Below are 24,911 nucleotides of genomic sequence, written 5' to 3' on the forward strand. Positions count from 1 at the left end.
TCTTATTTAATAAATAAGGCATTGACTTGTTTTGAATGCTAATGGACTTACAATGATTTTAATCTTACATCTCCTCCCTGTTCTGGACTTCAATTCTTTAATGAGGTTTCCGATCATTGGAGATGATATATTTTTCGTTCCGATATAAGTGAAACACTTTTCTAAAAAAGCGATGGGAAATGATGATAAAATAAATCGATTATTATTCATAAGCGATAGCTTTGCTGAATTAAATTTATTTGCACGTCAGTCTGATCCCAATTATAATTTTGTTGTATAATATTGATTTTTATGGAATTTAGAAATTAAATTATTATTAAAGTCTGTTCTCATCAAAGCTGGAAAAATAATCATGATTAGCTTTGGATCAAAATGGACTAAGATTAAATGTTCACTCTAGAACTGTCCTCAGTTTTTTATTTTCTGTGGAACTGTAGGTCAGTAGAGACGAAACATTTTTTTAAGCGTCGCATATAAGAAGTTAAAAATGAAAAAATATGTGATGCTTAATTATTTCGGAAATTTACAATTTGTTTTCATTTTAAGTAGTGTATTTTAAAATATATAGTATAATTTTTGTTTAAATTTTATGTTGTCAGATAGAAAAAAAAAAAATCAAGGAATTCATGGATTGAGATTCATTAGCTTGTGAAATTATTATGTACAAGATGGGTACAAATTGATTGTGATGAATATTGGATTCGAATGTTGAGGACTTGAGGATGTTTATTTGATTAGATGATGAAATCACGAAAATGCTCCATTTAATTGAGACATTAATTTTTGATTAATTTAATTGTGGCCTAAACTTACGAAAACTTTAATATCTAATGATTCCAAATATTATAATGACAGGTGTATTTCAAAGGTAATTTAATAGGTTGTCAAAAATAATCTTATGATAAGCCATAAAGCAAAATTTATACTTCCTCCGTTTCTAAATAAGTGCAACATTTGTATAGTGTTTACTATTCACAGTTTAAACTTTAATTAGCTTTGATGATTTACATTTTAGGAAAAACATAGTCATGTGGGATCTTGTTAGATTCGTCTGAATGTGAATTTTTTTAATATCAACTTTTTATAATTTTTACTTATTGATAATTGAATATATTAATGGTTAAAATAATACATTAGCAAACGTGCAAACAAGAAATGTTGCACTTATTTAGAAACGGAGGAAGTATACTTGTTAGTTGCTAGTAGTGCAAATTAAGCATCTAATGACAAGTAAGCCTCCCCTCTCCTTTTCTCTCTAAAACCTAGCCTCCCTTACCCCTTCTTCATCAATTAGGGGGCTGTCATGGATGTTTTCATCCATGGTAAGCCCCTTTTTCCCTTTTATTTTCAGTTTTTAATTCATTTTCTTGTTTTGTTCAATAAATTAGTATCTCTTTATGAGATTTTCTCAAACCCTTTTATGGGGTTTTTAGTTTCTGTTTTGGAAATCTCCTTCTCCCCTATGGGAGTTGTGAGTATGGTTCTTTTGTTTTTAGGTTTGAGAAATTATTCTCATTGGTTGAAGTTCGAGATTCAACCTGAAGAATTAGGGTTTCACAACTTCTGTAAAATTATGGAAGACTATTGGAGTACGTTCATCCCAAAATTTCTGCATCTGCAGATCGTATGCCGAACCAGAGCGAACTCACATATTGCATTGCTTCAGATGAAGATTTTTATTAAGGCAAAATTAAGTCAAATCTGCAATGTTTACATTTTTAGGGTGATATGTATTTCTATTAGAATTTTATGTTTTTCAGAAATGACTTGTAAGTGTCGTTTGGCGAAATATTAATGAAATCCCTTTTCTTTCAAAAAAAAAAAAGAAACGGAGGAAGTATGTATTTAGTGGTAAAAAAGATGGTGATTTATGATTTTTTTGTTAATATAAATAAAACAATTACAATGTCAAGAATCCTAATTAAATTGTACCATAATGATGATTAATATTTTGATTTGCTCAACCATTAAAAGTCGTTGATAGAGCTACGATTGAGTAATTACTACAAAAAAATGGAAAGAAAAACACACAAAAAAAATTGGTATTGTCTATGATATTCCTCATGAATAAAAATAAGGAGATTGAAGGAAAGAAAAATACCTTTCTTGATTGCAATGAAACTTCAATTTAGGGTTTTCAATAGTTTAAGAGTAATAAATTATGCATGGTACTTTTTCTTATGAATTAATGTCATCTACTATAATTTGAGGATTGATAAGTGAGTTGTTGGCAGGGGCAAACAATACATAACGTAAGAGGTCATAGAAAAACAAAATGTCAAGCTTTTTCCCCGCCTTGATCAGTTTAAAACTCGTATAACGTTGATATGTCCAATATATATTTCTATTATTAGGTGTGATTTGCAACCATGACAGCTCACAAATCATTAACCTTTGGACATTTATGTGGTATGTGATTTAGATTAATTCTCATTAGAGACGACAATTTACGACAACATTTAAAACTGACTGAGATGTTCCGATTATAACCCGGACCAGATGTGACATGAAATGACTAAATTTGACCTTAAACCAAAACATGATTGGTGTTTGCCCCAATCCGTTGCAGTGTCAACCTGATCCACTATTGACATGGTCCATAAAAACTCAAAGCTGCTTAAACCTAACAAATTGGCAATGCCATCAAACCGACTACAATCCGTAGCATGTTTGACTAACATGTTATTAATCCGTTGTGGGTATTGAACTCTGTTTTGTTTATTACGAGACGTATACAATCCTTCACACTTATCTCATTCCCAACTTTATCTCTATGTAGTAGACTACCAGTACCTTCAAAGCTAGAATTACCGCATCTAAATCCAAAAAGAGCTAAATATTTGATAAATACTAAAATGAAACAAAAGATCCACAAAAACTGACCTAACGAGCTACCGGTGATAGCTCAATGTAGTACCACCCTGAATTCCAATTGCTCAGGATTCAAATTCTCATCCCAACAATATGTTGGACATTTACTTCTGAGTTCTTTAGACTTATATCCAACATAAACTAATACTATATAGCAGGCTAATAGCCTAGCAGGCTAATAGCATAGCAGAGGTTGATATTCGGATCAATTATCTTTCATAATGAAAATGAACAAAAACTGACCCAACTCGAACGACCCACGGCGACTCGCCACTTTCAGCTAGTCCAAGGATGAAATAGGCAAAGCCACGGTTCCAATCGCAGTGTTGCAAGGATGCAACAATTTTAAACCCCCCCTTTCTTCATAATCTCACATTCTCACCTTATTTCCTGCACTACCAAAACAACACACCTCTTTCTTCTCTCGTTGCTCAGCGTCCAATAATATCTCTTTCCTTTTTCCTCCCGCCCATTTCTGTCATCCCTTCTTCTCAAGGTAAATTTCTTCAATTTTTTTTTGCAAGTTCTACCTTTTTCCCCCTCCACAACCTTTAATATTACACTAATTATACTTATTGTTATTGTTTTCTGTATGATTTTGTTGAATTTCACTCTTTATATGATTCCTTAAGTTGACATTTTGACAGCAGAATGTTAGGGTTTGGAATTCTGGGTTAATTTCGTTGATTAGGGTTTTGTTTTGTTGATTCATAATTTAATTTCAAGTTCCTTATTTGATGATACTCTTGGAACTTTAGTTAAGGTGGAACTCTTTCTAGAATACTTTCTAACATAGTATTGTGGCGTGAGATTTTACTATCATGTATATCCTCTAGAAAATCCAGATACAAATTTTGCTTGGAACTATGAAGTTCTCATAGGGTTTGTTGGTGATGATTTGTGGTTTATTGTAGTGAAGTATTTCGATGTTTATTCATCAGAGAACCCAAACACAAATTTTGTCTGTCATTATATTTACGGCGGAATTACCAAGTTCCCGTGTAAGATGAAGCTTTTGTTCAGGGATGTTTTCTTGGATATAGTCACAAACCAAGTTTTTTTTTTTTTTTTTTGCTGATTAAGCTGTTGGAAGTGAAAGATAGATCTTTTTTAGTGATGAAAGGTAGCACGACATTTCCCCTTTTGAAGTATTTCCTTGGTGGTTATGTTGGGAGGCAATTGTCATACTTTAAGGATGAGACAGTGGATAAATGCTATAATCTACCTAGGAATTAGGATAGGTTAAATTTTTTCAATTTGTTATAGAAATAACACATAAGGGAGTCATTCTATGGCTATCTATTGGATTTGGCAATTTTGTACATTTTGATTTTGTGTTGGTGGTTAGAAAGGTGGATAATTTTTACAATGAGAGAAGTTGGAGCTTGGAAACTTGATGACTGTCAAACAGCTCCTTTAGGAATGGAGTGGATGTTGTAGCTCAAAGAGCTCCTTTAGGAATGGAGTGGATGATGTAGCTAGAGGTGTAGTAAAGCATTTTATTCCGACTCATTGCATTTTGTTCCTCCTTTGCAGGTTTTCATTTTTGTTATCATCAGTGAGAGTGAGGATTGTTTGATTGATAAGAGGTGGAGTGGATGATGTAGCTAGAGGTGTAGTAAAGCATTTTATTCCGACTCATTGCATTTTGTTCCTCCTTTGTAGGTTTTCATTTTTGTTATCATCAGTGAGAGTGAGGATTGTTTGATTGATAAGAGTTTTTTTTTTTCTTTTTGGAATTTAGAGATGAGCAGGGATGTACGTATACTTGATGCTTTTGCATTGACTGATGAACCTCGTTTCTATTTTCCAGACCTCACCTCGTGATAAGTCTAATTATGCTTTGCAGGTTGATGAATGTGTAAAAAAACTGTAAAGCATATGATGTTGGTTTGAGCAATATGAGCTCATCTATTCGACGAAAGTTACGCTCTGAAATTATTTGTGAACGTGCACTTGATGATGGAAGTGAGGGAAGTTCTGCTCGTACAAGACCTTTTAGCTATGATGAAATAATACTTAAAAGAAAAAGTAAAAAGCAACTTAAAGGTAATGGCGAGGAAACACATGAAGCAGAAGCTGCTAGTCATCAAGCAAATACGAGGAACCTCGAACATCAGCGAAGGGATACTAATGGTGCTTCCGTTAAGAATTCACGAGATCACGTACAAGAAACCATCCCCAGAAGGAAGGCAGAAAAGAGTTCCAGGGCGGAACATACTGATAGTAGAAGTGATATTAATAGTGCTTCTATAAAGAGTTCACTAGATCATGTACAAGAAGCCAGCCCTAGAAGCAAGGTGGAAAAGAGTTCCAGAATGGATTATACTCATAATAAAAGTGAGAACAAGGAGAAACGTGATGTTGAGAGTAGATCAAAGCACAAGAATGACAATGATGTGAGGAATGCTTCTGAAACAAAAAATGACAGGCAGGATCGCACGAAAAGGAAAGCAGAGGAACATTATAGGGGTGATGCTCGGTATCATCATGAAAATAAACATCACAGGGATTCTGTTGCTCAGGATAGATACATTGAAAGAAACAGAGGAGCGGCTGATAGAGAAAAGAAAATGCAAGATCGAAGTGGAGATGATGAGAAATATAAAATGAGGGATTCTGTCAAAGCGACTGACAGAGAAAAGAAAATGCAAGATCGAAGCGGAGATGATGAGAAATATAAAATGAGGGATTCTGTCAAAGCGACTGACAGAGAAAAGAAAATGCAAGATCGAGGCGGAGATGTTGAGAAATATAAAATGAGGGATTCTGTCAAAGCGACTGACAGAGAAAAGAAAATGCAAGATCGAAGCGGAGATGATGAGAAATATAAAACGAGGGATTCTGTCAAAGCGACTGACAGAGAAAAGAAAATGCAAGATCGAAGCGGAGATGATGAGAAATATAAATTGAGGGAATCTGTCAAAGCGACTGACAGAGAAAAGAAAATGCAAGATCGAAGCGGAGATGATGAGAAAAATAAAATGAGGGATTCTGTCAAAGCGATTGACAGAGAAAAGAAAAGGCAAGATCGAAGCGGAGATGATGAGAAATATAAAATGAGGGATTCTGTCAAAAAACATGATAATGGAAGTAGGCGGCATTCTGAAATTTCAGAGAGAAAGGAAAAGACGGAGCTCTCACACTCACGTCATGATGAAACTAGATCAAAAAGGAGGCGGTCAAGAAGTCAAGAGCGTACAAAAGAGAAGACTAGGAGGTCCAGCACATCCTCACCTAAGGCACAAAAGGATTTAGAACATGGGCATGACCTTGACGAGCTTTCTTCACATTTGGAAAGAGACAAGCTTAGGCGCCATTCTGATGTTGACCGTAGCAAGGTGTCAAATGATATTTCTAGTAGCCATCATCGGCGACATGGTGGCTCTTCAAGTGGGCTTGGGGGTTACTCACCTAGGAAGAGAAAAAGTGAAGCTGCTGTTAAGACTCCTTCTCCTATACATTCACCTGAAAGAAAAAGTGCTGGGTGGGATCTTCCACCTTCTGGAGCAGATAGAAATCTTAGTACTACTGTTCCTTCTGGGTCACAGCTAGTTTCTCATACCAAGCCTTCAAATATGGTTGAGTTAGCAGCTGGTTTTTCAGCTGCTTCAAGTATGGGGAAGCCCATACCTGCAAGCTTATCCCACAGTCTTTCTGCATTTAAGCAGGCCTCAATTGACTCTGTTCAGCTAACACAAGCCACCAGACCTATGAGGAGGCTCTACATTGATAATATACCTAGCTCAGCCACTGAGAAAGATATTATGGAATATTTCAATACTTTTCTGCTTTCTTCTGGCTCTAGTCATATCCGAGGGGCACGTCCATGTATTAGCTGCATGGTAGGTGGCTGATATGTTGATTTCATTTTGTCTTTAAAACATGTTTTCCCCCTTACACGTGTTACTTGTATTTATTGCAGATTCACAAGGAGAAGGGGCAAGCGTTGGTGGAGTTCCTTACTCCCGAAGATGCCTCTGCAGCACTGTCTTTTGATGGCAGATCTCTCTCTGGGATTATTCTCAAAATCAGACGTCCTAAAGATTTTGTTGAAGTACCAGTAAGATTGATAACGATCTCACTTTTGCATATCTTGTTTGAAAATGCTATTTATTCCATCAATTGTCTTTTTTTTTTTTTTTTTTGGTTTGGATTCTCATTGAAGATTGAAATTCGGAAAGTTACTCGTGCAATTAATTGTTACTCTCTAGTCTCTACCTTTATATATCACCTAGATTGTTTTAATCTGACAGCCAATCCCCTTGAATATCAAAATCAACTTGGGATGATTGATGATAAATTAACATCTAAAATATGGCATAAAATGTCAGCTTCCATCTTAACTTTAAATCTCATTCTTATTATGCTACTCGTCTTTCTGATGTAATAAGGGATGAAGCTGTGACTTGGACGGTGGTTTCAAATGCTTGCTCATTTCAGTGCTTATATATTTTTCATAGCTGGGAATATTATGGGTCCTCTTGTTGCTCGGTGATATGTTTCGTGATGTGTAAACTTTGCTGACTAAATTTTGGCCCCATATTGATATTTGATTTGTTTTATTTTATGAAGCAATAAGAAAAGGATTCTAAGTTGGTTGAATTTTTTTTAAGTGATATTGATGGGTGACCATAAGGGGCTTGAATGGACCTAAATTGTGAATTGCTTGTAGCTTGTTTTTTTTCCTTTTTATTTTTGATGAGCAAGAATCCATGCCTTGAGCTGTCTTCATCTCTTTGTAGTAAATGATTGACATGTTGTTGATGTATATAATTCTATCTGTGCATGTATTTGTTGTCGGTTCTGTTTTTCTTAAGAATTTATTGTCAAGTATTCTCTCACTTGTATTACCCTGGTTGGCCTTCTCCTTTCTCTATTAGATTTTACTTTTTATTGCTGTGATTGTGAAACGTGAACCTGGATGATGCTGGTTGCTTGTCTTTGGCTTAATTCCCCTTTTTTTAGCTTTACAGCTGACTTGATCATCCTCTGAGGCCTGGCTGGATGGTGGGGACAGATAGTTGTCATTGACACTTCTGACTTGGGCCTTTGACCATTAATGGTCCTTTTTTTTTTTATTTTAAGAAAAAGTTGGTACAACTATGGGCCAAGCTGGGATGCTTATCTTAGGATTCAGCCTAGCCCCTAATAGCCCACCCCGTTTCACCCCTCCCATGCATCCCATGAGAATTGAACCCCTACCATTAGAGGGTTGGGGCCTGGGGGGTGGGGGTATATGATAGGAGCTACCAGTCTACCACTCCTCTCTCTCCTGTTTTTCTGGTGTTCTTTTTTTCTAGTTGAGTTATAACTGTCATGCTGACTACTGGACTCGAGCAATATTAGATTGACATTATTTGTAGAACATGCAATTATACTGGGATTATACTATTTCTTTGTTTAGAGGATGAGAAGATGCTTCAGTGATATTTGCTGTCTATGGTAAAGAAAACTGCTGGTAATAGTGTTTTTTCAATGGGATTGGATTGTTCATTTATCATCTCTTGGGCCATGTGTGGCACTTTTGATGGGGTATCGCTTGTTGAAATTCAGCAGAATTGGGAATTGTAGTTCTATTCCTCTTTCTTGAGGGAGCTTACTTTTTCTTTGTATCTATCTTTTTTTTTGACCTATGAAGAGGAATTAATTTAAACTCTTACTCGTGCTTGGGATTTTCTGGTATCTTTGGCCTTGTTTATCAAAAGTAATTCTGATTTCTGACTCAAATCTTTTCACTTTATTACAATATATTTAGGTTTCTGTGTCACAGTTGCATTCATACCAGTTAAAAGAGGGCTTTTATGTAATCTAGGTCACAAAGTATCGGCCATACTTGGTTGATAGGTCTTGGTGATGGAGGAAGGTCCACGAACGATTGATGGCTGTTTAAGATATCTAGAGGAAAGGTATGTGGGAATTTATGAATGGGGAATATTCCAAGAAATATTAACCTGCCAAGTAAGGGACAAAACAAAGCAGGTCTTGACTTCAGCTAAATGTAAACCATATGAAGATCTAGATAGGAAAGATCATTTCTTTTTTCATTCTGGAGCAACATTATCAAGACTAACGATATCCAGCAAGTCAAAAGTAAGAATTTGTGTGAAATAACGGGCTGCAGATGGTAAAGCTTTTTAATTGCTCTTCTTCGTTCAAAATGGGCTTGTGACATTGCTTTTTTAGAGCGTTCACTTTTAGAGAAATCTGAAAGAATACCTTAGAGATTCCATACTAATGGTAGTTTTATTACTACACCAACAACAAGAATATCAAATCTTTAATCTCATAACAACGAGGTTGCTCCATGAGATTAGATTTTAACTCCAGTGCTTGTTTACATGGATCCTCTCCCTCCATTCTCTTCTAAATGCTATGTAATCCCTCAAACCTAATTTTTCGTTTCCTTTTTTAATGCCGACATCCAAGTCATCTTCGGCCTCCCCCAATTTCTAAAATCATCTATATGACGTCTCACATGCCTTAACCACAGTAATCGGCTCGTATCTCATCCTCAATGCCTGCAAATCCAACCACCTTTATTTAAATTTCTTCGTTCTAATTTCATCTCTTATTGTGGTCCTACACATCCATCTCAAACATGTGCATCTTTGCTATTCCCATCTTCTTGATATGATTGTTCCCAAATGCTGAATAATCTGGCTCATATAATAATTGTGGCTTTATTTATAAGTAGGAAAAAGAGAGTTTTTCAATGACATCTAGTTTTGTCTTTTACCACCTACATGTATGCCTTGCAGGTGTGTAGTCTATCATATGTTTTTCTAACTTCATTGTGGGATCTTTAAATGTAGAAATTTCTAAATGTTTTGTCTGGGATTTAATGAGTTAAAGTTTGATTTTACAAGTCAGGAAGTTCAAACTGAGAATTAGTGACTCCATCAGTTCTATCCCTGATAGATCTTGAATTATGGATTTATATTCAATATGAACGGGGCATTTATATAGATGTTAGTAAGTACCCAAATCAAGTTGGTTAAGGTGGAAACATGTGGGCTCTTGATACACTATGATATTGGATAGAACAAGTGAGAAGGGAACGAAAATGCAAAAGTTCAAGAGAGATGTAGGGTAACAAATAGGTAATTGCATCAATGTAGTAGCAACTCATTAATATAATTGCCAGAATTAAAGTGACCGGGCTACTCCATAAGAGGCAATATGAAACACAACTATATTTTGTCGATAAGCTTGACATGTCTTAGCCTCTCAGCTTTGGGGAGTAAGCTTTTGTAAATAGAGGTGTGAACTGGACTAGAGGCATCCTTGCATGCCGTTATAGGATGTGGGTCAGTCAACAATGTAATATGCTTTGAGACAGGTTTTTCTTTTTCCTTACAATTATGCTTTGCCTGTGATGTTCTCTTCTTTTTTCCTAGTCATATTGATCGTGCTTTTAATGTTATATTATTTGTTTTCTGTGCTCATAGAAGCTTTCTTTGTGGTAACTTCAACAATTGGTGATGCCTAGTGCCATATGTTCTGACTTCCTTGTTGAAATCTTTCACATAGGATGTGTATCTTGGGTATGTCGTTATTCCCAATTTCATCTAAAGGGTGGTGAGGAAGCTGATTCGTAATTAAGAAGACTCCAGGTGTAGTGACAAGCCTTACATGTTTGCAGCTTTATTCAGCAAAGTGTGGGGCCCTTGACTGGTTTTAAAAAATATTTTTCCATTTTATTAGGTATATTAATATTCTTATTTGATGCTCAAGACTTGCAATATTGTGTGAGTCATATCATTTGGTGGTCATGGGTGGAAAAAGAGCTGCCAAGTAATGAGCAGTATAAGCCTGTTTGTACCTGAATATTTAGCCTGCATGTGATAATGACACTTTCTGCAAGAATCTTTCTTTATCTTCCTCTTAGCAGAAATATCTTTACAGTCACAGGTTGTTGCAGCCTGCAGGCAGCTGTTCCGTTGAGAGTAGTATAGAGGAATTTGTAAATTCATGACAGCATTCTATGCTGCTTTATCTTGAACTTGTTTCTTTTATCTTGTTGACTCTCCGAGAGATGATTATGAAAGCCATATGATGTTTGCATAGTATTTTGGTGCTGTTAGTTGATTTTTCTGAAGTTTCAGTTGTTTTTTAATTCTTAGGCTACAGTGCCACTCATAAATTTTTCATTTTTCCTGTGGTACTTGTAAGTCCATCTAGATTGGCAACTTCATCCTTTGCAGATTTCATCTTCTTTCCCTCTCAATTATGGTTTGCTAAATTACATTTCTCATATAGTTTTACAGTGATCTTGTTGTGCTCATGTTTCTGTTGTAAGCTTGAGGTGCTGAACTCAAGGTCTCTTAGCTCTTCTTTTTATTTATTGTGAAGGATTTGTTTAGTTGTATTATATTACAACGGTAAATTGATTGTTTAATGTCCTTTAGGTGGCAGATTGTTTACCATATGGTTTCTAATAGCTGCACTTCACAACTTATTCTAGCAATTTCTCCCTTTTTTTTTTTGGCAGTTGCCCTTCTCTAACGCATCAACTTTCTTGATGTCTTTAAATTTCGGACAATCATATGGCAATTTGACAAACATGCCTTAAATGAAGCGTGCTTTTAAGCAGTCTTTTGGTTTTCAACTTTTGATGGCGTAGTTGAAGTCATATTTTGTCACCATTTGCAGTTAGCTCTTCATATGTCGTAAGTTCAAGACAAGATGGTGATATGAGTCAATTAACAAAGAATTCTTTAAGCTCAATGATAATCCTAGATTCGTCATGTCTGATCTCTGAAATGGACATTGGCATCTCATCTGTAGCCTTTTCACCTTATTTTTAAATCTCTTACTTAGATGTTCATATTTAGCATTGATATTATGATGTTTATTATCTCATCGTAACCCTGAACCTAGGATATTTCCCGAAAATAACCCCAAAATCTTCCAAAACAACCTTATTGCCACAATTTTGATTTTGTTGATGATTTTTTGTAACAAACGACAATTATGAAAAATCTCATCAGAATTATATGGTACGCCATTAACTAAATCATAATTTTGTGACATACATGATTAATTTGTGAGAGTTTACAGTACTTCAGAATTTTGTGACATACATGATTAACTAAAACACCTTAAGTTGAGGGTTATCTTATTTAATTTCCCTTATTTGGTTATTAGATGAGCTGATGATACATGAATCAGTATGCTTCCTGGTAGGATCTACCCTGAGGTTAGGTGCATGATGTGAATACTGTTATGCCATGCACCTTTTCCGTTCCTCATCATTGCCCTGCTTAATTTTTTTTGTTGAACTGTTCCTTGTCTTTGCTTGTCCGACGATCGAAAAGAGAAAAAAGGGTTTCTTGTGCCATATCATCTTTTGAACATACTTTCTTTTCCTATATATTTGCTAAAAGTTTCTTTTCTGGTGAAGCGGTCTTACTGCTTTTGCGATCTCTGAGGTTTATTTTGGTTATCATTCATGAAGCAGGTTTTCAGACAGTTGCTATTTTCATGCAGAGTGGGTCGTCAGAGAAGCCAAAGGCTGGAGGAGATTCAATCAGTGAAGTGGTTATAAGTGATTTTGTGGAAGATTCTCCACACAAGGTATGTATGTGATGGCTCGTTAAGTAACTTAGATCTACTTTCTGTCTATTGCGCAGGTTTTGTAAATTTTGTCAGGCATATGTTCCATATTCCTTTTATTTTCCTCATCTTGAGGTCCCATGCTTCCTTTGAGCTGTTTATCAGTGGGTGTCCTTTTGCTGTTTATGTAGTTTTGGAGGTACTATTGACTAGCCTTGATTTAGAGAAGACGATATTAATGTTGGTATTACATCATTCTTGGATGATAACACAACTTATATGTTGAAAAAGGATTCTGAATGAGTTTTCTATGTCGAAGTTTAATGCAGAGTTGGAAATTGAAGTCTGTAAATGTTCTATTTGACATAAATTGAAATGTTAATAGCTGATGGAGCATTTTATTGTGTGTGTTCATCAGATGTTGAGCCATCAAAAGCTCACCTGACCCGCAAAACTAGATTGGATCCAAAACAATGACCACCGGACACTCGAATTGATGGGAGTATTCGAGATCTGTACTGCACCCGACCCAGGTAGAACTCAATAAGTAGAGACTCAGTTGATCCTATACGGACTTGGACCCAGGTAGAACTCAATAAGTCAACCCTAAAATGATCCGGACGAAACTTGATTAGCTCTAAACAGACCTGCTACTCAGTTGATCATATATGGACTTGGCCCTACCAATTTTATCAAACCAAAACTTGACCTGATTCAATATAGAGCCAATCCAGACTTCACTCGAAGGCCGAAGCAAACATGATTTGACCCGATGATGATACGATCCAAACTTTAATAACTTGTCTCAAACTCAGACCCATGGCCAAACCAAGCTTGACCATACCTTAACCCGACTCAAGGCTGAAGGGATTAGTCCAAATTGAGCCAACTCAAATGGACAAAATAGTTACATTGACCTGAGACAAACCAATTGAAAGTGTCCTGATCTGACCCGAACCTGATATGCATCACCGAATTGCTCTAATCTGAGGTGTATTTTCCTATATGCAAATTATAAATGTTCATGGAGATCTCTCGGTTTGAGAAATAAATATAAGAGGATAGGGTACTAGTTGCTTTGTGGACTTGGGGTTAAGATTTATCCTTTCGTGAGCTGCTGCTGGTGAAATTTGACGCTTGTTTCTAGAACACTTTTTAATTTAGGGTGCTTTCTTGACCTTTAAATTGCTAACTTTGGGTAAATCAAGTTTGAATATGCTCACGTTAGTTCAGGAACTTACAAAAATAAGTTCCAATAAGTTTACATAAGTTCGCACAAGTTCCAAAAAGTTTGTGTTATTTACATGCTAAACAGCCTAAACTCGTATTCTCATGATGACATATGCTTTGCTAGACAATGTTTTCTTTCCTATGAAGTACAGAAAGGCAATAAATAAGCTTATTGCCTAGTAAAGGCAGACCGAATCAGTGTTTTTGACAAATTGGAGGGGAAGTATCTGCATTGCTGTTATGCCATCTACTCACCCAAATTCTTCTTTAAATTCATGAAAGTAGTACAAGCATTTTTTACTTGCCTCTTCTCACTCGGATTGCTGTTGATAACACTGTGAATCCTATTTGTTGCATAACGAGGGGGACTGAAGATAGGAATATCTTCGCTATATCTTAAAATGTCAAGTCATCAAGAGTATTATGAATATATATATATATATATTATATATATATATATATATATATATATATATATAGGGGCAAGATCACATGAGAATGCTCCTTATATGAGAAATGAGAATGAATCTCAACCACACGATTGAATTAGAGTTACAACACTTGTTCATAAGAGTTACACACACTAACACACACACACTAACACACACACACACACACACACACACTAACACACACACTAACACTAACACACTAACACACTACCACACTAACACACTAACACACTACCACACTAACACACTACCACACTACCACACTACCACACTAGATTCAAATACGTGCAATGTGTGTTTCACGTAATTAAAACATTAACAATATTCATAATATAAGAACATTAAATTTAGAACAATAAAAGAATTAAAGGGCATTCAAGGTATTCTAGGTGAATATCGAACTCATCAAGAGTTGACTTATATAATAGAGATTTATATATATAGACACACACATGCGCGCCTACACACACAATAATGCGTGTTTTAAGTTGTAAGAAATATTTACAATGGTCATAGATCATAGTATATTACCATTGAATTTTAAAACAGTAAAAAAAATTGAAGGGCATTCAAGGTATTTTAGGTGAACACAAACTCCTCAGAGTTGACTTGTACACTAGAGATTTATATATATATGTAGACACGAGCATGCGTGCACGCACACATGTATGTAACACCGACACTAAGCTACGCTTGGCCTATTAATAAAGATTGTGCCTTCCAAATTTAAGGTTGGGGTTCAGTCCCCTCTAGGGACACCTTGGGTAAGGGAATTTTCCTCACCTCCCAACCCTAGAGTGTCTAGCCTGCGAACCCTAGCCTGGTGGTTCTGGTCCAATAGGTCCCTTCGTCTTATCTACCCATAAGAAACAACAACTACAAAGCCTTATCCCAATATGATTTGGGGTTGGCTGACTTTTAACTGTCATAAGAAATCATTTCTGTGACAAATGATAAAATAAAGGTAAAGTAATAAGCTAAAGGTAGTAAAAAATGATAAGGGAGAAAGCTGTGAAAGTGAAAGTGAGGGGATTTCACACACACGCACACACATTCAGTTTGTCTTCCATATGAATTGACAAAAGTATGTAAGTGGAATTTGACATATATTTTCTCTTTGGATGATTCACTCCTTTCTTTATGCTTCTCATAGGTGTTAACATGACCTAGAGTTGTGTACATTTCTTCCTGTTCCCTTGCTCATCTAATGTTTACTCTGGATTTCAAGTGCTTATTTCACCTTATGTATGTTCAGGTGTATTATAGTGTTATTACTATTGTCGTAGTAAGTCATTTCCTTAATCAGGTCAAATGTTGTAGTATTGGTACTTCTATTACATAATACTTTAAAATATTGTGCTCAACTCCTTGCAAATGCCACACCTACGCTTCTTCTACTGATGGTTTCTGTAGCAAGTTTTTATGCCCCTTTGGTGGGATCTTTTTTTTTTCCCAGGAGACAGTGTCTGTCACTGACTAGCTTGAGTAAGGCTGTCTACAATTGAAACTCCCCAGTCTTTATTTGCATTAGGATCAATATCAGGTGGTTGTTAACTTCAATATATTACTTAATGCTCTTATCTTTGGTAAATGTTGTAATGCAGATCTTTATTGGAGGAATCGCAGAAGGGCTTTCTTCGAAAATGGTAATGAGTTGTTGTAATTGGCTTGGTGTTGGTGCAGTTTGTGTATACTTGTTCTAGGAAGCCAATTGTCTCCAAAATCTTAACTTGATGCACTCATGTACTTTCTCTCAGATTATGGAGATTGCTAGTGCCTTTGGATCATTGAAGGCATACCGTTTTGAAGTCAATGAAGAACTCAACGGATCATGTGCTTTCCTAGAGGTACTTGTTTATGTGTGGGGAGTTGCTAGTTTTACTTCTCACTGGTTTTCAACAGACTTTTTAAAATTATAAAAACTCACTGTCGATGACGCAAGGGAAAATAACAAATGATATGCTTGTCGATGTCTAAGATTTGCATCTCACATTTCAGTTTCCTGATTGTTTGAGGTCCAAAATATGTCTCTGCTTCTTCATAACCCCAGTAGTGCATGAGCTAGGCAAGTGTGTTGTGAAGAGAATTTTCTGTCAGTGGACTGGAGTTGTGGTGATGAAAATTTGGAGTTCATTGGTACTTATCATTTTGCCTGAATTTATTTGATATGAAGTAATATCAAAATTTCTTGCAATTCTGTCAGCTTGTTTTAGGAATGGCAATGGGTCGGACTCGGGTCAGACTACATAAGGTTTGAATCCGACTCGCTTACAATGGGACCCCAAATCCGGCACCGAGTCCGACTGCGGATCTACAATTTCCCGACCAACTCCGAATTCAATCGGAGCTAGCCACCTCCGACTCTGTTTCCAATTTCGATCCGACCCATATACGCGAAAAAGAAAATCATACAAATATCTAGAATTCCAGAGCATTGAACATACTATACATCTAATTCTCAAATCAAAATCTACCAAATTTGGCTATATGGAAAAAAATACATAGATGGTAAGGGCAACTAAGTTTCCCATGCAGGGTTACCTAATTCGCCCCTACCCCCCACGAATCATGTTTCGATTCGTCCGTTCCGAAACGCAATTCGTTCGCGCACCAAATCGGTAGGGAACGCGACTTAGATCGTTAAAATTGGCGTTCCAAATGGTGGGTAAAGATTTCGAGATTTAGGGTTTGAATAAACCCTAATTTTGTTAATTGAAGGAGAAACATAACAAAATTTGTGCTTTAATTATGGGGCTTTTGATAGGAATTTAAAATCGAGTTGATTGAAGTGTTTAGGGTTACCTATTCTCCTTCGGTTGTCTTCTCCGGTTGTCTTCTCCCATCTGGTGGCTGCGTGGTTGTGGGCGCCTTGAGGTGTTTTTGTTTTTTTTTTTTTATGGGTAGGCAAGAGGTTGAAGATGAATGTTCATCATCAACTTTTATTAGGCAATGCAATGAGTGTTTTGGTTGATAGAGACTTGGTGGTTCACTGGCTCGTTGATATTAGAGAAAGTGGAAATGAATGAGTGAGGAAAATGAAGGGTGAGGATTAGTCTAGAGAATGTTACTATATACTCACCATTCATTTTCCTCACCATTCACTGTATTAAGATTTTTTTTAGGGAATTGGGGTACATGGGAAAAATAAGAACAATAACTTACTATTTCAAGTTTCAACCTTTCTTCCTTTCCCCATAATTAAAGAGCCACGTTTTGGGTTAATTATCATTTGTTTATTGTGGCATTGTAATTGATTCTCAAACTTCTTTTTATTATTGATTTTATTACGTATTTTTATTATTGATTTTATTTTTTTATAATTATTAGTGCGTATTATGTTCCATCGAATTATGTTCCTAAAATCCGTTCCGAAAAAAAATCCCATCACGATCCAAATTCTTTCGACTAGCGAATCGCGTTCCCGTTCCCGTTCCGCGATCCAAGACGATCCGCGAATTAGGTAACCCTGTTCCCATGTAAAAGAAAGTACTAATCCTTGCCTCCAGATTTTTGCTTCTTGTCGATCTGTAGCAACATGATTTTAGTGTAAGTCTTCTTAAAGATTGAGAATTGTTGAAGAGGGGTTCCTAATTCTTCCCTCCCATGCTAGTTTGCTTTTTGTGGATTTGCAGCAATATCTAGACTTCAATTTAAGAAATCTTGAAGATGAGAGAAGGCAGAGGTGGGACAATGAGAGGGTTGAGTGAAAATTATGGGAAGAGGCTAGGTTTAGTTTCTCTCTTTTATACGAAGAAAGCTAAAAACACGCATGTCTTTTAATGATTCGGATTTGGGTCAGACTTGTCGGACCCTAGATAGGATCCGACTCCGACCCGCTTCCCATTCGGACTTGTACTCTTTTAGTTGGATTCTGATGCGAACTTTCTTTAGCAAATTCGGATTGGATATTTTTCTTTGGATCGGGGTGGATTTGGATCGGAGTCGGACTTAATTGCCATCCCTAGCTTGTTCCACGCTAAGACACCAGGCTAGGGTTTGGAGGGAGCTTCATTCCTTCTAACTTTGAACCTTTTTGTAGAAAATGGGAACGTGCACAGCGGGCTGTGGATGTTTTTTTCCTGGGTATCTTTTGCTTGGAAGACAGATCCATCTCAATCTGACCTGTGTTTTAGACAGCAGGCCATGACATTAATGCTCATCTGTTTGTGCCTTTTTGTTTCCTCCTGTGGTATGTAAAAGTATATTTCAGTCATTCTCCTCCTTATTTGTTACAGTATGAAGACCAGTCTGTCACATTGAAGGCCTGTGCTGGCCTGAATGGCATGAAGTTAGGCGGGAGAATTCTGACAGTAGCCCAAGCTGTTTCAAGCACAGAGTCAATGGTATAGAATTCGTGCTTACCCTAATTACTTGGTGAAATCATGTGCCTGACATTGAGCTGATAATAATTATCCACGCTATTTTGTTAACTCTTTTTGGGTTTGCGTTATTGACTGATGAAAGCACGTTGATGCTTTCCAGGAAAGTTCTGGAAGCCACCCATTTTATGGAATACCTGAGCATGTAAAACCCCTCCTCGATATGCCAACACAGGTCCTCAAGCTTCGCAATGTGGTGAGCTATGTCTTCAACTTTAAAAATTATTTGAGAAGCCTATATTCAGTGTAATATAAGTATTTTGATGTCCTTTGATTTTCTCCTGGTGTTATCTTAAATAGTTTGATCAGAAGGCCATGGATTCGCTCTCAGAGACTGACTTGGAAGAGATTGTAGAAGATGTACGATTAGAATGTTCCAGGTTCGGAACTGATTCCATGCTTATCTAATACTTTCTCGGTTTAGAAATAGTTGCACCATTTCTAACTTTCATGCATCCCGATGTATGATTTCAACCATTAATATCTTAAATTATCAATAAGTAAAAATTATAAAAAGTTTATTTTTAAAATATTCACATCGAGACAAATCTAACAAGACCCCACATTACTGTTTTTCCTAAAATATAAATCACCAAAGACAATCTAAATGTAAGATGTGAATAGTGCACAAAATAGAAATGGCGCAACTATTTCTAAACGGAGGGAGTATGATTTTGTGACCAAGCTTGCTTGGGTAGCTGGTAAGAATCCACCTTGTAACCTCAGGTCACAGGGTGGAATCCTACTAGCTGTAGGTGCTTGGGGGTGGGGATCCCCTCATCCTCCCCCCATAAATAAAATACGGTCTGACCTATTAAAGCTGGACTGAAGGGATCTAGTTCAGTTGGTTACTCGTCTTTGACCCCCCCCCCCCCCCCCAAACCAACACCAAAAGAAAAAAGGGATTTTGTGGTTTCCTTGTCCGTGTTGCTTGAATATGAGGACAAGATTCAGATGATGTGAGGGATTCTGGATATGACACTTTCCTACTTTCCTATTCTGTTTGTCTTAGTATAATATGAAGTATCCTAGTTTTCTGGTCATATGTGCTTTGTTGGTGGTTAGATTAATATATAAATCCTTGATTCCTTTTAGTTGTGTAGTGCTTCTTGCATCTATTAATGTATCCAATTTTTGCAGGTTCGGCTCTGTTGTGTCTGCTCATGTTGTTAAAGGTGGAGACACACGTACTGCCATTTTTGAAGCGAAAGAAGTCGCATGTGATGTGAAACCTATAGAGCCTCCAGAAGAAAGAAATCACCATCTGGATGTGAATTCGATGGAAGTTGCTGTTCACCATGATGGCGGTGATGACACTATTGTTGAAACCCCAACCATTAGCAAAGAAGTTGATGTGGTGGATGGGGTTGAAGCTGAACTTGCTTCTGCAACTAGTGACCCAGGTGTTGCAGTCGGAGCTTCCGGAACAAGCACTCGGGAAGTATCAGAAGAAGCTGACAAATTTTTGCCTTCTGCGCTTGATGTTTCAATTATTGACGATGTGGGAAGAGTGAATAATTCTGAAGGGAACAATCAGGCGGCATCCATCCAGGAGAGTGGTGTGTCAGCTCAGCTGAACCCTAATGAAAGGCCAGGTATTGAGAAGTCAGGTGATGATGAAACTCTACTTGCTGAAGACGTATCAGAGTTGGACAAAAACAGTGACACACCACAGGAAGTTGTACTCTTGCCGACAAATACAGAAGCAGCTGATAAAGGTGTAAATGATGAAAATTCTTGTGATATTGGTGTCTTGGAGTATGAGGTTGGCAGTGTCTTGGTGGAGTTTAGGAGGACAGAAGCTTCATGTATGGCAGCACATTGTTTGCATGGACGTGCTTATGATGACCGTATCGTGACAGTAGAATATGTTCCCCTGAACGCCTATCAAGAAAGGTTTTCAAAATGAATTTTAACTTTGAAGCCTGGGATTTTCAACACAATTTCTGCTTCCTGCATGCAAGTGATCTGAATTTTGGTGATTTCATTTATGGTTACCAGGAAAAATTATATTGAGCTTCGAGGCTTTATACCCTTTATATTTGAGCATCTATGCTGCATCAATGTGCTGAATATAGATTTTGTCAATGTTATCAAAATCCTGCTATTGACCTGTGTAATTTAGAACTCAAGTTACTGGCTGAAAAGCTATCAAATACTGCTGCTTAAAGAGTTTACTGGTGAAGACCATGATTTCGGCGCCCTCAAGTCTTTCGTAGTTCTTTCCCTATGAGGCTAAGACAAGATGCAATGTGAATTTTTCAGGGTATCCTCGGATAATAGCCAACATGTCACTCTGATTTAGAAAATCTTGCAAGTAATCTTATTGATATTGCACGATAATTTTCAATTTAGTCTAGTTTATGTTTGATTTTGACATGTCAAAAGGAAAAAAGAAGTTTAAATGAGAGATGAGCAAGAAAACAACCTTGGATGTAACTTATGATACACCTAGGTGGTGGTGTATGGCAAGATTGAAAAAAGTCTAATTGAAACTCTCGAAGTATATTTGAAAAAAAAATACTTGTCGTATATAGTCATTTGTTGTGGGACTTTGTTAAATATGATTCAAATTTTCAGAATATAGTTTGAAAAAAAAATACTTTTAGCATATCTTTTCACTTATATGTAAATGAATGTATTAATGGTTAACAATTCACAATGGTTACAATAACACTATGGCAATCATAACTTGTGTAATTTTCTTGGCGCCCGTGCCTTCCTTATAATAATAAAAAAAAACTTGTGTAATTGAACCATCTATATTAATATATTAAAAGGCGTGCATAAATTAGGAACGGTGCTACGTGGCGCTCTCCCTAAAGAGTTTTAATTCATGTAATCCATGTACAATTAAAAAAAATTAGAAATTGCATAGTATAGGTTTTGATCTTGTGACCTCAAGTTCATGTACTAAAGTTTTAACCACTAGACCAAGTTGTATTTAGTGTTATCATATCAAAGTACAGTATTAATAAATGAAATTTTTTCTTACCCGGGGCATAGCCCGGGCCTAATAACTAGTTTATTTTTAATTTGCGATCTACATCATTCATTAGGTTGGCTTTTCAATTAAACTATATCATTAATAAATTTGTATATATTAATTGGCTTTATATTTCACAAATCTTTGTTAACGTCGATATCAAAAAATCTAAAGAAAGATAGGAATAATATTCCAAGAAGGAAGAAGATGACAAAGTAAATGACATTCAACAAAGGTTTTTTTTTTAAAAAAAATGTTAAAATTAGCATTTTCTTCATTTTTCTATGTTTTCAAGGTTCAATTAAATAAACGGACAAGATTAATCTTAGAAAAAAGGTTAATATTCCAATAACTATATGGTTGTAATTTTGTTGTAGCCATTAAGCAATCATTCGTACACTGGAGATCATGTAAAATGCAAAAGATTTTGAAGAGGGAGTAATAAATTATGTTAAACCTAACAATGGTTAACTAGTTGGTCTCACGGTAAAGTTTGTATCTCATAACTATGTTATTCCCTCTTGTTTATTATTTTAAACATATATTATAATATAATGATATCCATTATACACTAATTTTTTTTGCTACTTATATGTAATTTAAAAGATTTATGGTCTTGAAATTACTGAAAAGCAAGTATATGCACAATAAAATAGTTTTCCAATTAATCTCACTCATTAATCCATTTCACTTCAGTTCAGTTCAGCTCTGTACAATACTTTTACTTTCACATATCACTATTCATTTCAGTTCAATTCAATTTATTTCAGTTCACTTCAGCTATTTTATGACGAAGAGAACATACCTAAGTGTTTCTTTTTTTGGTTTTTCTACTACTCTATTTTCTATCAATTATCATGATATTCATATCCACTTATTTCAACCTTTAAAAACTAGATAACGCGACACATACAAAGAGAGAGAAAATTAACATAAAAATGGCAGCAGCAGCAGCTTCAGGAATGTTGATAAGCAACTCAACCATCAACAATGTCTGCTTCCGAAAACCCCAATTTTCAACCTCATTCAAACCAAAATCAACAATTTCAGAATTAGGGTTTCTCACTTCCAAACTCAGTGGCATTAAAATTTCTCTCTCTCCTCTCTCCTCTATCATAATCAACAAACCCATTTCTCTTCCTCTCAAACCATCACTTCAGCCTGTTGCTCGTAAGAATTTTCCCCCTTTTGTGTTTTTTCCTCATTTTTGTAATTTATATGCTGTAATTATGTTGAAACTTTGGTGGGTTTAGAATTATTTTGATTGTGTATTATCTTACTATTAATTTCAGTTTTCTGGGTGATTTTGTTGATGTTGATTAATTTTTATGTTCACCACCAGATTCTGATATTTTGATTTTGTAGTACTATTGTTTAAGTTGCTGAATTTTTGTGCTGAAAGTTGAGTACTTTCTTATTTTTATTTTCTGGGTGTGTGTTTGTGTGAATAGGGTAGTGCTTAACTGCTTAGAATAAGCAATTTCTTGTGTGGTGAGGAATGAGGATTTTGGGTTGCTGCTGTTTTTTGAACTAGTTTAAGTGAACATGTGATGCTTTTGGATTTTGCCAAATGATGTTTTGTTGGACATAATTTTAGATAAGGTATTCATTCTATACCAGAACTTTAGCTTCACCTTCATTTTGTGCTTTTTGGTGAATGTTTTGCGGGCATTTTAGTATGTAAGATTGTATCCTCGTCGTTTCGTCAAGGTGTGGGTTGAGGAGAACAAGAAGAAAGAAGTAGTAATACAATTGGGTTTGAGGTGCCTTAGGGAGCATTAGGAAGAAAGAGTTGCTGTTAACTTGTAGTGGATTTGTCGCGTATAAGGTGTGGGAAATCAAAGACCCGGTTGTGTAATCTAGATATTCGAGACGAATATGATCTAATTGAATCTTGGGAGCTTTCCTTGTTGTTTCAGACTTTGATTTGTGTACCCTTGGGGAACAATCAATTTGATGTTCAATTATTCTTATGTTTTGAACTTGTGTGACCAAAATGCTAGTCAGGAAGTAGAGAATGTTAACGATTTGCAATGTCTGAAATCGAAGCTAAACCATTAAGTAGCTATGGTTGAGGTAGTGATATTATCAATCATAAATTCATAATGCCGAACCATTATAGTTCAATTGACCTCGTTTTAAGTGATAAAAGTTACAATTTGGTAATTCTATAGACAGATTTGGTAATTCTACAAGTATTACAATTTGATGAATAGTATCTACCGTTTGTGACATCAAATTGCGCCTAGAATGAGGTTATTAACTTCACGAGTTGATTGTTTATCAGGCAGAATATGTCCATTTACTGGGAAGAAACCGAACAGGGCAAACAAGGTTTCCCACTCAAATCACAAAACAAAGAGACGGCAATTTGTGAACCTGCAATACAAGAGAGTCTGGTGGGAAGCTGGTAAAAGGTTCTTGAAACTTAGGTTATCAACTAAGGCTTTGAAGACTATAGAGAAGAATGGATTGGATGCTGTTGCCAAGAAGGCAGGGATTGACCTTAGCAAGGAATAATTCAACAGATATGATTGTAAAGCTTTGAGAACACCCAATTTTTCTTGTTTTGTAATCCTACTACTCTTATACTGAAAAGTGAAAACTTCAGTGACCCTAGGTTTTTGATATTATCTGTAGCATGTTGAGTAATGTCAATGAAATGCATTTTCGGAAAATCGAAGTTCTCTTGGCAAATATTAATTCTTTTCTGCTAGTATCTGATAGTAGTCTCAGTAATATCTTAGAAAGTAGGCATCATTGGTCTGTAAATTTTGTGCTGCATTAGTTTCATTTAAAGATTTTTGTATTGTAATCGTGTAGCCATGTAAAGCAGCGTGCTTGTTGTACAGTTCGTTCCAGCATCTTTTCACTGGCATGTAGAGAAAGAGTAGCTCGAAGCACTCTTCAAGTTCAATTTGTACAATGCTACAAGCTGTTGGACTGGAAAACTGAATCACATTGGCTTTGCTTCCCCCTAGTGCATGTGAAGGGATTGATAGGCGTCTGCCGCGTAGTTTATGACATAAAACAGGGGTGTGACTTGTGAGGATTCGTAGCTTCTGTTCTCTGATACTCATTCTAGGCCTCTAAGGTGAAGAATGAGGCAGTCTGAGTTCTACAGGTATTACTATACCTAGCCTTTGCTACTAGTTGCGAAAAGACAAAAAAGTTGAGCAAGATACATAAATTGTTAATTGTGTTTAAGTATATATTTTATAGAGCAATTTTTTCTATTTATTTTTATGCATATTGCTCTACTTTTCCTATATTACTCCATACAATAATCAGTAAGATCTAAGAGGTACCTCAGGAGTCCAATGGGAACATGATTTTGTGGGCATTTATAGAGGTCATGTATCTTGTATCTAGTGTTGAGCAAAAGACTTGATGTCCATTGCATGACCTTATAAGACACTTCTCCTACCAAAATCT

General features: G+C 36.1%; 2 protein-coding genes and 1 non-coding gene across 5 annotated transcripts; all 3 read left to right on the plus strand.

Annotated features, from left to right (window-relative positions):
- Positions 1–171: 171 nt before the first annotated feature.
- Positions 172–262, plus strand: LOC125496184 (small nucleolar RNA Z122). Its single transcript, XR_007272884.1, has one exon. It is a non-coding gene; the product is annotated as a small nucleolar RNA Z122 (small nucleolar RNA).
- Positions 263–3,203: 2,941 nt separating this feature from the next.
- LOC104887898 (uncharacterized) lies at positions 3,204–20,861 on the plus strand. Of its 3 annotated transcripts, none has more exons than XM_048640725.2 (10): positions 3,204–3,367; positions 4,616–6,716; positions 6,797–6,934; positions 12,364–12,450; positions 15,716–15,757; positions 15,869–15,958; positions 18,347–18,454; positions 18,594–18,686; positions 18,791–18,870; positions 19,631–20,861. In XM_048640725.2, exons 2-10 carry the CDS (start codon positions 4,773–4,775, stop codon positions 20,397–20,399), a joined length of 3,351 nt encoding a protein of 1,116 aa, XP_048496682.1. In that variant the 5' UTR covers positions 3,204–3,367; positions 4,616–4,772; the 3' UTR covers positions 20,400–20,861. The 3 variants fall into 3 exon arrangements, with proteins under 3 accessions (XP_048496682.1, XP_019103960.1, XP_010670974.1); XM_019248415.3 differs by having other exon boundaries at positions 4,685–6,716; XM_010672672.4 differs by having other exon boundaries at positions 4,721–6,716.
- Positions 20,862–22,360: 1,499 nt separating this feature from the next.
- LOC104887899 (50S ribosomal protein L28, chloroplastic) lies at positions 22,361–24,154 on the plus strand. Its single transcript, XM_010672673.3, has 2 exons — positions 22,361–22,646; positions 23,764–24,154. Exons 1-2 carry the CDS (start codon positions 22,415–22,417, stop codon positions 23,994–23,996), a joined length of 465 nt encoding a protein of 154 aa, XP_010670975.1. The 5' UTR covers positions 22,361–22,414; the 3' UTR covers positions 23,997–24,154.
- The last annotated feature ends 757 nt before the right edge of the window (positions 24,155–24,911 follow it).

This window comes from Beta vulgaris, chromosome 3 (genome assembly GCF_026745355.1).
Source record: "Beta vulgaris subsp. vulgaris cultivar EL10 chromosome 3, EL10.2, whole genome shotgun sequence".
Taxonomy (NCBI): Eukaryota; Viridiplantae; Streptophyta; class Magnoliopsida; order Caryophyllales; family Amaranthaceae; genus Beta; species Beta vulgaris.